The 11,442-nt window shown below is 32.3% G+C and overlaps 2 protein-coding genes across 2 annotated transcripts; one reads left to right on the top strand and one right to left on the bottom strand.

Annotated features, from left to right (window-relative positions):
• Positions 1–691: 691 nt before the first annotated feature.
• On the bottom strand, positions 692–1,877 carry LOC145037001 (uncharacterized). Its single transcript, XM_078985541.1, has 4 exons — positions 1,623–1,877; positions 1,245–1,395; positions 1,108–1,178; positions 692–1,038 (listed from the first exon to the last, which is right to left on the bottom strand). The coding sequence occupies exons 1-4, from the start codon at positions 1,824–1,826 to the stop codon at positions 826–828; spliced, it is 639 nt and encodes a 212-aa protein (XP_078841667.1). The 5' UTR covers positions 1,827–1,877; the 3' UTR covers positions 692–825.
• A 3,196-nt stretch (positions 1,878–5,073) lies between these two features.
• PUB49 (plant U-box 49) lies at positions 5,074–9,586 on the top strand. The gene is made up of 11 exons (XM_078985540.1): positions 5,074–5,433; positions 5,530–5,592; positions 6,137–6,240; positions 6,357–6,448; positions 6,539–6,628; positions 6,706–6,781; positions 6,866–7,221; positions 8,309–8,565; positions 8,633–8,921; positions 9,010–9,126; positions 9,203–9,586. Exons 1-11 carry the CDS (start codon positions 5,306–5,308, stop codon positions 9,389–9,391), a joined length of 1,761 nt encoding a protein of 586 aa, XP_078841666.1. The 5' UTR covers positions 5,074–5,305; the 3' UTR covers positions 9,392–9,586.
• The last annotated feature ends 1,856 nt before the right edge of the window (positions 9,587–11,442 follow it).

The following is an 11,442-nucleotide window of genomic DNA, read 5'->3' as shown; positions in this document are numbered from 1 at the left end:
TAATTACATTGTAATACTTTGTTTCTGAGTTTTAGAAAAAAAAAAATCGAAAGAAGATTAAGGGGGGAAAAATTGTATTTTATGTTCTTTACTTGGAGAAAATGAAAGGAAAATAAATATTTTTTTATATCTTTCCAAAAAATTTCAAATCAAAAGAAAAATTAAGAGTTTGCAGTTGAATAGCAACAATGCCACAATAATATGTTGACTATCCTATTATAGATATGGCTACATGAAAAAAATACAAATCTAAAATCAAATTAGATTATTATGGATAAAATCATATGAAACTAGAATTCCAAACATAGATTGGAGTTTGCATTTGTCAATTTATCTTTTGATTTTGATATTGATATGCACTATTCAACAAGAACCAGAATTACCCTACAAAATCAACTTTTCTCCTTGTTCCAAAAACAATATAACGTTTCTTTTAAATTTAAATCTCGAAGACCACAAAGAACAAACATCAAAATAAAAATAAGGATTCTATGATTAATAAAAAAAAAGTTAGGTTTTTTAATTTTTTTTTTTTTGTCAATTATCGGTAAACTTGCTACATGAAAACATTCTTGTCTTTCTATTGGCGTTTTTCTAATAACCCAATAAGAAATATTCCAAAATAAAATTGGAACTTAAGCATTAAAGTTACACAAAGAAAAAAAAAAAAAAAAAAAACTACATGATAATCTTACCCTTCAAACACCACTATGCTCATTGTCATTTGCACTACAACAAAAATTCTTTCAAAAATGCACATTGGATCTCAATTTCAATGTACACTTAAAAATGGTGCAAATTAAAAATAATTTAAAAAAAAAAAAATTACTTGGATCTCATTTCTCTAGCAATAGCAGGCAACCATCTTTCCCCTCTAATCTTTTTCAGGTCTGCAACTCTCTCTTCTTCTCTTCTAGCTTTTGCTTTTGCAGCTGCATCCATGGCTTCAAGCTTTGCTAAACGCTTTTCTCTAGCTTCTTTAGCTGACACCAGTATATCATCTCCTTCAACAACAACCGATTTTATCTGCTTTCTAAACTGCAAAACCCAGATTCTTACTCACCACAATCATTAATGCAACAACTAAAGTAGAGTTTCTAGTATTACCTTTCTTGATTTCTCATCAACCTCTACATTAGGGATGATTCTTGGTCGCTTTAATGGCCCTTGAAGTTCATCTGGTGAACAGATATTCAAAGTTAGAAACTTCTTCATGTGTGTATTGATTCAACCGATTTATTTACCAGTTTGATCGAATAATATTCCTACTGGAGCATCTCGAAACAATCTAACACCTCCTCCGTTTACATCAGAATGGTTTTCTGCAACTTTCGTTGGCTGATGTTTCACTACTTCTATCGTCTTTTCCAGTATGTCATCCAGTAGCTTCTGTGCCTGTGGTGTTTGATTCAAAATCGGTGATGAAATCGATGAATGAAGAACTGACGAGAGATTATTTTGAAACTTTTAGAAACCCTAAGTAGCTAGATCCATGAATCGATTGGTGATAGGGTGTAGATGATTATGGAAGTTAACATGGCGATAATGTGATACATGAATGTTTTAATTGTAATGAATTGATGGTAAATTTTCAATCGGAGGTCTATTTGACGAAGAAATACCTTGATGTGGTAGAGTTTGATGCTCTTGGAGTTGGCTTGATTTTCGCGAGTGGGAGAAGCGGTAGAAGTTGTGGTTGTTCCATTGACAGCGGCGGAGCCGTTGGAAGGAGTGGTTGATGAGACGGAGTTTATGGCGGCTCTCCACTCAGCGTCGCCGTCTTCCTCCCCGCTGCTACTGGAGTCGTTTCTAATGTCACTACCCATTTCGGCGGAGCAAAGGTTTTCGCGTTTAATTAATTGATGTCCATAACACAACCTACCGGTTTATCATGTTTTTTAATTTTAGCTTTTTTGAAAAATGATTTTTAGGATAATGAAGTTTTATTTTTTGTATATATGTTTAATTTTTTTTTTATTAATCCATATGATTATCATAAGATTACTAGGTTGAACATTATGTTATTAAATGCTACCACAGTCAAAATGCCTACCTCATATTTTAGTGTTATATCACAAAAAATGAAAATTGGCAACACCAATAAAATAATAAGATGAGATAACATATATTATTTTCTATTTTTTTTTTTAAATTTTTTGGATGTTTTTAATTTGTTTAATTTGTTTTATATATTACTAATTTGTTTTATTTTTTATTTATGTCATATACCTATAAAAAATATATAAATTAATAAAACATAATTTCATTAGATAGGAAATTAAAAATATCATACAAACTTAAAAAACAAACATTACAAAAAAAAAAAAAAAAAACATTGAACAAAAAACACACGATAGTCCTAATAATTAAAAAAAAAACACCGATAAATTATTTGTCGTTTAAGTATTTGTATTTTGTTGCATAAAAGGCGAGGTGAAGAATTGTATCGGAGTGAGGCGAGATTGAAAAAATTGGTGAGTTTTGGGAGTTTAGAAGGTTTATATATCCCTCGTATCCTGTGAAACCTAATGGAGTGGATGTGGTTGTGTTCGGATGAGGAGTATTTGGGTTTTGATCCATACTGGTTTTTTTGTGTTTGGTTGATTTTTATGTTTGTATTGTGAATGATAAAAGAAATAGAGAGACATATAGAGAAATAGAAGTGTAGAATGAGGTATATATGTATTGATATAGTTTAATAAAAATTAATTAGCAATTTTATTTTTTGAATTTACCGTTTTTAAACGGTAATATTATTGTTTTTCAATGAGTGTGAAACTCAAACGTTCGAAAAATTATACGTTAGCATCCGTTACCATGGTAGCGCATCATCGCGTAACGGCTCTTAACGGGGGCTGGGGCGGTGTTCCGGCGTTATGACGCCGTTATGGGCGGCAGCGTAACGCCATATGGCGTTGCCCATATCGCATGGGCTAAAACTCATCTTCACTATTTAAAATTTATTATTTTGATCGGTTATTACATTTTAATATTTTTTCTACACAATTTATTATGAAAATTCCTTTATAAATGATTTTATATTAAACTATGTCTCACTAATTTTTTTCGACCAACATCAACTCTTACCGTACAAAAATAAACATATAAATGGTATTTTCTTTCATTTTTGGAATTGCTTTGGCTGAATAAGATGTCCGAAGAATTGATGATGTCCAGAAAATGTGAAAGTGATTAAATTTGTATAAAGGTTAGTTTAACAGTAACTCATGTAGAAAAATATAAGTTTATTGGTGTTTTTTAACAACAAATATGGTTCGACAGTAGAGTAACGTTCAAAATATGACAACTATTACTCTCAACCTATGCAGTTATCGCGGTTAAAATTTCAGTAGCGGTCACATACCGCTATTTGAGATCACGGTTATCGCGGTGGTATAGCGGTGATATAGCGGTTTTTTAATATTACGTATAATTTATAATTTTATATTATATTTATATAGAAGTTATATATATTTGAGTATTAATACTATAAGTCTATATAGAATTAATATCATAAACCTAAAAAGTCATATAAAAACATAACATAATATTTTATTATAGTAATATACAAACTAGGTAGTGTCAAAGTATCAAATAGAGTTTAATTGCATTGCCCGTGTTCAATATCGTATTAGTAGGTCATGGTTGATATAAAGAGTTAAGTCCCAAGCCGTAGCCTCATAGGTGTGTGTCGATTTATAAAAAACATTAATGGAGTAAGACCATAACAGCTCAAGTCGTCGTGAGTACAGAAAGAGATGAGAAAGAGAGTTGTCGGTAGATGTAATTGTTTTGAATGCTTTTAATTATGTTAGTTGTTTGGGTATTTTAAAATGAAAGTGTACCGAGATCATTAAAACTAGTTTTTCAGAGACAAAGTAACCAAATGATCCAAAATGTGAATGAAAATGGAATAGCGCCCGTAGCGCCGCTATAGCGGTTATTGAAATAGCGGTAAATAGTGGTGAATAGCGTCGCTAATAGCGGTACCGCGAAATGAAAACGCTAAGTTGAAAATAGCGGTTCCTGACCTCCGCAAAACGCTATAGCGCGCAATTGATAGCTTAGCTCTCAACATAATCATCGATGTCCCCAATTTAAAACAATAAACATAAAGTAAAATCAAGTGGTTTGGGAACAAAACTAGGAGTATTTGTATAATAAAAATGCGAGAATATTTTAGCAAAGCTTGCAAAAGGTTGAGGGGTCACTAGTATACTAGTATACCGATGGTGAAAAACTACATATTTAAATATGGTAGTCTAGCCATGGATGTGTATGTGAAAAAGAGAGATATATATAGGGGTATGGGTGGGCCCATTTCAATTAATTTTTTTAAAAAATAAACAAAATACAAAAAAGTTAAACAAAACCAAAAAATATATAATAAGCATTTTATATTTTTTATTTATGCAAATCTTGACAAAAAAATATAATAATCATGGTCAAAGTTAAAAGAAAAAAAAGATAAGGAGGTAACATGAAACTTGCTCTAAACCACATGGTTGATTTATGTGACTTACTATTTGTTTTCTACTAATAGATAACAAACATTATGCTCAATAACTCATTGTTTCGATCCAACCAAACATTAATATTGTATGAGAGGTACAAATTCAACACAAATTTGTAATAATTAAACATAAAACCCAAAATAATTCATAAAATTATAGAACATATGAAAATGACCAATGTTTATAACTCATTTACGAACATATGTATGTTCATTTATGTATATACAAAATATTTAGAATTGGTCCTATGATTCTATAAATTTTACTTAATTCTATTAGAGTATAATGATCAAATCTGTTATCTCGATTATCTCATTATTCATTTATTTTGTACCAAATAAACCATATTATCTCATTATTCATTTATTTTGTACCAAATAAACCATATTATCTCATTTCCCCTGTGTAATAAAATTCACATATTTTAATTAATCTAATTTCTTTTACTATTCATAATTAGTGGGCCTTAATACATGGGCTGATATCAGAAGGAGCTAGACCACAAGAAGCCCATAACAAATAATATTTTTACAAATTCTTAAAATTACTAAATTAGCTATTTCTGTGGTTTAGTCTTTCAGACAACCACCGCAGAATTAAGCCGGCTCGGCGGACTTATTAGCGACCACCGTATCAGATCCAGGAGCCGCGATTTCCGACGTCGTTTTTCCATTGGTGGGGATAAGAAAGAAATAGAATTCAGGGATCTATTTGCACAAATACACTTATTATTCTATGCGAACTCTCCTGTAAACCCTAATTTGCTCCAAGTTCAGAAATTTTGAAGAAAGATGGGGAAGAAACAACACAGCAAAGACCGGATGTACCTTACGAAGACGGAGTGGGCCACCGAGTGGGGCGGTGCTAAGTCGAAAGAGCTCCGCACACCTTTTAAACGTCTTCCCTTCTATTGCTGCGCGTACTCACTTTCTTCATCTTTGTCTTTTAATTCAAATTTCTGACCTCTGCATATGCGAGTTGAAGATTGACTACATCACTTTGATGAAATTTGCAGCCTCACATTTACTCCATTCGAGGACGCAGTGTGCACTGAGGATGGCAGCGTTTTCGATATCATGTGAGTGTTTATTATTATTATTTCAGTGGTTTAGTAATTGTCTTCGAGGATTTGGGATTCATTCTATTGTTAAAGTGTATATGACCAGTCTTCTGAAGGAATTTGGAGTTGTAAACTTAGATTTTGTTTGGTGCAACTCCTAAAACATAATCCCATCAAGTATGAATAGTTGGAGGAGCTTCAAAGAGCCATAACTCCAAATGGAACCACATAGTAATATAGGATCACATCAACTCAAATAGAAGTATAGAGCTTTCTTTAACTTGAAATCATTTGTAGATACAGTTGAAGCTTCATTCCAGTTAGCATACATTCTTTTTTCACGTTCTTTTGGGGCTTTCCCTAAGCCACTGACTTAAGTTATACTGAATGAATAACATGCTGGGAATTGATAATTTGATACTGGTATAAATGTTGAGTTTTAACACTACAAAGACAGCCTAACATAGCTTTTAAGTCTACATTCTCTATTTGTATCTTGTTTGTTCTCTATTTTTCACAAATCTCTAGTTTTTAAACTGAATTATGAAATTTGGTGATGTAGGCATATAGTCCCATACATAAGGAAATATGGAAAGCATCCTGTTTCTGGAATTCCTCTCAAACAAGAAGATCTCATCCCACTAACATTTCACAAAAACTCTGAAGGTATAAGATAATTCCATCTTCTTCATTATACATGTTCTTTCATTTTTTCCATAGCCCTTAATAACATTCTTGATATTTCTTAACTTAAAAAAAAACCCTTTTTTCTAATTTTGCAGGAGAGTATCACTGCCCTGTTTTGAACAAGGTTTTCACAGAGTTCACACACATTGTTGCCATAAAGACAACTGGAAATGTCTTCTCCTATGAGGTTCCTTTTTCTTCCTATTTAATCATTAATAATATATATTTCCTTGTAAACTCCTTTTCCCTCAAATATAATTTTTTATATACTCTACAGGCAATCAAAGAATTAAACCTCAAAACCAAAAACTGGAAAGAGCTTCTAACCGATGAACCCTTCACAAGGCAAGACATCATCACAATTCAGGTAACACAACTTTCACTTAAGCAACTGAAAATTCATACATAAAGGGCAAAATAGTCATTTCATACATGTCTTTGTAGAATCCCAACACACTCGACAACAAAGCCCTGGTGGATTTCGACCATGTCAAAAAAAGCCTAAAACTTGACGATGAAGGTGTTTAATTAATCATTTTCCCTTTTCCCTTTTCAATTTTTAATTTTTAATATGCAAATATTGATTCTTGAAATTACATGTTAGAAATCAAGAAAATGGAATCAGATCCAAGCTACAATATAAATGTAAGAGGTGACATAAAGCAAATGCTAAAGGAGCTAAAAACAGAAAAGGGTCGCGAACTTGCACTTCATGGTGGTGGTGGAGACAAGGCACAGAATGAAAGAGCCGCCGCCCTCACCGCCATTTTAGCCGCCAGAGAACGTATTAAAAATAACGAAGTCCAAAAAAGTCAACCGGGTTTCAGTGTTGTTGATGCTGCATCTGCTTCTGTTCATGGAAGAAGTGCTGCTGCTGCTAAAGATTCTTCAAGTGACAAAACAGCTGCCAGAATTGCTATGCATATGTCTGGTGATAGAACACCTGTTAATGCCAAAATGGTAACTTTTCTTTTTTATGAAATAGCAACCTACTTTTTTCATTGTTTTTTTTACTCATAATAATAACATGCTTCCTTTTTTTTTTTAATTGATAATAGCTTTTATTAGTAAAGAAATGTAAGTAACATTTATAAAGCTTTTAAGTCTATGAAAATATAAGCATGTTGATATTATGGGTAAATAAATGTAAATGTAAGTATATCTCTACTATGGGTAAAAAAAAAAAACCCTCAAGGGTTAATCTCATAAAAAACCCTTAACTTTGAAAAAAACCCTCAACTTTCAAAATGTTTCTGAAAAACCCTGTTTTTTTAGTTTTTTCCTAAAAACCCCCACATTTTACAAGTTTTTTTCTTAAAAAACCCTCACATTTTACAAGTTTTTTCTGAAAGGGTTAATCTCATAAAAGATCTTATATTTTGTGTTTTTTTCTGGATTAAACCTCATGTTTATTTTTTTTCATGAAAAAGACCTTATATATATATATATATATATATATATATATATATATATATATATATATATATTTCATTTTTTCCAAAAAAAAACCTCAACTTTGTCTTTTTTTTCTTGGGAATAATAAAACCATCAACCTTCTAAAAATTTCCAAATAAATCCTCAACCTTTTTAGTTTTTCCCTAAAAAAACCCTCAGCATTTTACAACTTTTATAGAGAAAAACGACTGAAAACGTCAGATCGGAAAAAATGAAAAAAATTCAACATCTTTTTCATGAAAAAATAAAATAAAACTGAGGTTTAATCTGAAAAAAAAAAAACACAAAATCTAACGCCTTTTATGATATTAACCCTTTTGGAAAAAAAATGACAAAAAGAGCTTGATAAAAAAAATGAAAAAAAGTTAGAGGTTTAATCCGAAAAAAACACAAAATAAGACTGTCTTTTAACGAGATTAACCATTCTTTACTCGTAATACCTATTATAAATAAAAACTAAAGTACATTCCTATTCTTGTTAAAAGAAAAATAAACCACCTTCTCCATATTCACAAATAAGCACCAATTCTCACTTTCTAAAAATCACATAAAAAGACGTATGCATTTACAATTTAGTACCTTACCATTTTAGGTAAAGAGCCGTTACACAAGCGGGGCCACATCAAGATCCTTCACTTCCACATCATACGACCCAATCACAAAGAACGAATTCGAATACATAAAAGTTGAAAAAAATCCAAACAAAAAAGGTTACGTTCAACTCCACACAACACATGGTGATTTAAACATCGAACTACACTGCGACATAGCTCCCCGAGCATGCGAAAACTTCATCACTCTTTGTGAACGCGGCTACTACAATGGCGTTGCCTTTCACAGAAACATAAAGTATTTTCCTTTTTCCTTTTTCTTTTTCAATTTATTATTATTATTGTTATTTTTGTTGTTGTTGTAGGAATTTTATGATACAAGGTGGGGATCCGAGTGGGAGTGGGAAAGGAGGGGAGTCGATATGGGGAAAGGCGTTTAATGATGAAGTGAATTCGAAATTGCTTCATTCTGGGAGGGGGGTTGTGAGTATGGCCAATAGTGGGGCCCACACGAATGGGTCCCAGTTTTTTATACTTTATAAATCGGCTAATCATTTGAATTTTAAACATACCGTTTTTGGGGGAGTTGTTGGTGGGTTAACTACTTTGTCAGTTATGGAGAAGGTTCCCGTTGATGATGATGATCGACCTCTGGTCAGTTTTTTATTTTTTAATTTTTATTAAGTATATTTATTTATTTTTTAATTTATTATTAATGATTATTGTTTTTGTGATTGTGTAGGAAGAGATCAAGATAATTAGTGTATCGGTGTTTGTGAATCCTTACTCCGAACCAGATGAAGAAGAAGAAGAGGAAAAAAAGAATGAAGAGGAGAAAACTGTTGATGATGAAGAAAATGTTAGGGTTTTTATTTATTTATTTTAAATGGTTATATTTGTTTTGTATTAATTTTTTTTTTATATGTTTCTAATAGGAAAAGATTGGATCGTGGTATAGTAATCCTGGAACAGGGGTAGAGGTGGAAGGTTCTGGTGGCGGTGTTGGTAAATATCTGAAAGCCAAGACCACCACCACTGCCGCCACCGCCAGTGATGGTGGTGTGGGAAAGAAGAGGAAATTGGGTGTGTCAAGGCAAGATTTTAAGGATTTTTCTGGTTGGTAAAAGATTTAAGAAATTTGTGATAAAAGTGTGATATTATGAAACAGTAGCATAGTTTTGGATTTTGTTTATCCAAGAATGTAGTTGTATTTTATGTACAGTTTAATGCATTTCATTTTGAAAAAAAGTAGGAAAAAACTTTCCCTATTGTGGGAGGTTTTAAAAAAAAGATTGTTAATTAACGAGTTTTTTCAATTATTGTGTGTGTTCAACTAATTATAAGCAGGCAAGTAATATATAAAAAAAGTAATAGAATATATATAAATATATTTGATGGGTGATGTAAATAAGTTAATGTTTTGTTAAAAAATTTAACATATTTCTTTCATCATGCTTTCCTTCAACAACTTTCATGACACCACAATTAGATGCAATTTCTTTAAATACAAAAATGTTAGAAGAGATTTTTAACCAATATTCTAAAATCAGGGTTTTTAGTTGAACTGGTCTAATGATTGGTTTTTGGTTCAATCGGTCTGAATGCTGATCTACATCTGATAGTGGTGTACGTTGATAACTTGATCAATTAAACTATACAGTATTATTTAAAAATGAATAGTTTTTTAACATGCTAAATGCATTCCAACTATTAAGTTTAGAACTGAGCCGGGTTAGATAGGCATCGGATATGTTTGGATCATTGTGTATCTTGGGGTCCGATTCGAAATTCAATATAAAATGACCCTCTTGAGTCTTGACCTTTGTTAGAACTTAGATAACGATTCAAGATTAATTTATTTGAAAATATATGATAAATAATGCCGACTTCATAACCTTTTTTGATCAATAATTTGGTGGTTAGATGTAGAAAAAAAACCCCCCTACCGAATTTGAAATTCGAAAGTGAAACCACTTTATGCCTTGTCGTTGGCCTTCTAGTAGATTAGATTATTGAATGATGACTAAATTGTCTTTTAGGTGGAGTATTTAATCTGATTATAGGTTTGAAAATATCAAGTTTAGAGATGTATATTTGTTAAAATGTAAATTAACCGAATTCCGTTTGCTTTACATGAAATTGACTCTTATAAGACACATCCAAGTTTTAGGTAGTGTTTAGTATGTAGTCATTAAAAGAGAAAAAAATGGACAATTATACCAGAATTCAAGTGTCTAAATCACACTAGTCTCCAAACCCACCCTATACATATGGATATCGGATATACATGATTATGATTTAAAAGTCAAAAAGTGTCTTAGTAACATTATTTTTAAATACAAAAATTAGTTAATGTGAATAATATAATTCAATACATATCGATGGAAGGCAAACGGGCAACACGCTGCGCCGCTAGCTTTTTCTGGATGACAAAACCAATTCTTTCGAAAACGACATCTATGGATCTAGAAGATATGACATTAGAATGCATGACCCGTTGGACTCTGTTGAGGAGCTCCACTGCATCTGGTGCGAGAAAAGCAAATGTATCAAATGCAAAAGGTACAAACACATGTTGATTTTCTATATATGCATTCTCGTGCTTTGCCACTTTGCACGCAGCGACTTTCAAAGCGGCATGACTTGCTCTGAAACCTTCGCTCCTCAAACCGACGAGAGGAGAGACCCCAGTAAGATCCAGACTACCCATGTAAAGACCAAAATGTCAGCCGATCTAAGTGTGGATCTTCCATCATGCGGGCCCGTCAAAAAGTTCACTGTCGCTTCTTTCTTCGCAGAAATACCAACATGCCGACAAGCATCAAAGAGAACATCCCTAACCACATCATGTTTGTTCTTGAAACCAGGGAGCTCTCTACAATGAACTGTATGTTCCCCAAAGGTGTCTAAACATAACTTGCGGCAAACTGGGCATATCTCGTCAATTGTGAATAGAGGAATCATGAGGCAGTAACGAAGGATAGTTCGGTACTCCAAATGAGACATATGCTGGCCAAGGCTATAAATAGGGATATTTAGCGAAAAATGTTGAGCATGAGGTGCCCGAAGACACTCAAAAACTGCTTTCTGTCTAACAGTCATGTCGAAGTCAACTTCCATATCTTTGATAATTTTTCTAAAAAGGGCACATGCCAATACCTTATTAGTGAAACCG

Source organism: Lactuca saligna, chromosome 3 (assembly GCF_052625555.1).
Source record: "Lactuca saligna cultivar CGN05327 chromosome 3, ASM5262555v1, whole genome shotgun sequence".
Taxonomy (NCBI): domain Eukaryota; kingdom Viridiplantae; phylum Streptophyta; class Magnoliopsida; order Asterales; family Asteraceae; genus Lactuca; species Lactuca saligna.
The sequence above is the reverse complement of the archived record's forward strand: the minus strand, read 5'-3'. Positions and strand labels throughout refer to the sequence as shown.

Excerpts from the sequence above, each read along its gene's own strand:
- LOC145037001 (XM_078985541.1), bottom strand. The coding sequence starts at position 1,826 with ATGGGTAGTGACATTAGAAACGACTCCAGTAGCAGCGGGGAGGAAGAC. Across the intron at positions 1,396-1,622 it reads TCAAACTCTACCACATCAAG|GCACAGAAGCTACTGGATGA; the intron begins GTATTTCTTCGT and ends CAAACACCACAG. Across the intron at positions 1,039-1,107 it reads TTGATGAGAAATCAAGAAAG|TTTAGAAAGCAGATAAAATC; the intron begins GTAATACTAGAA and ends TGGGTTTTGCAG.
- PUB49 (XM_078985540.1), top strand. The coding sequence starts at position 5,306 with ATGGGGAAGAAACAACACAGCAAAGACCGGATGTACCTTACGAAGACG. Across the intron at positions 8,922-9,009 it reads ATGATGATGATCGACCTCTG|GAAGAGATCAAGATAATTAG; the intron begins GTCAGTTTTTTA and ends GTGATTGTGTAG. Across the intron at positions 9,127-9,202 it reads CTGTTGATGATGAAGAAAAT|GAAAAGATTGGATCGTGGTA; the intron begins GTTAGGGTTTTT and ends TGTTTCTAATAG.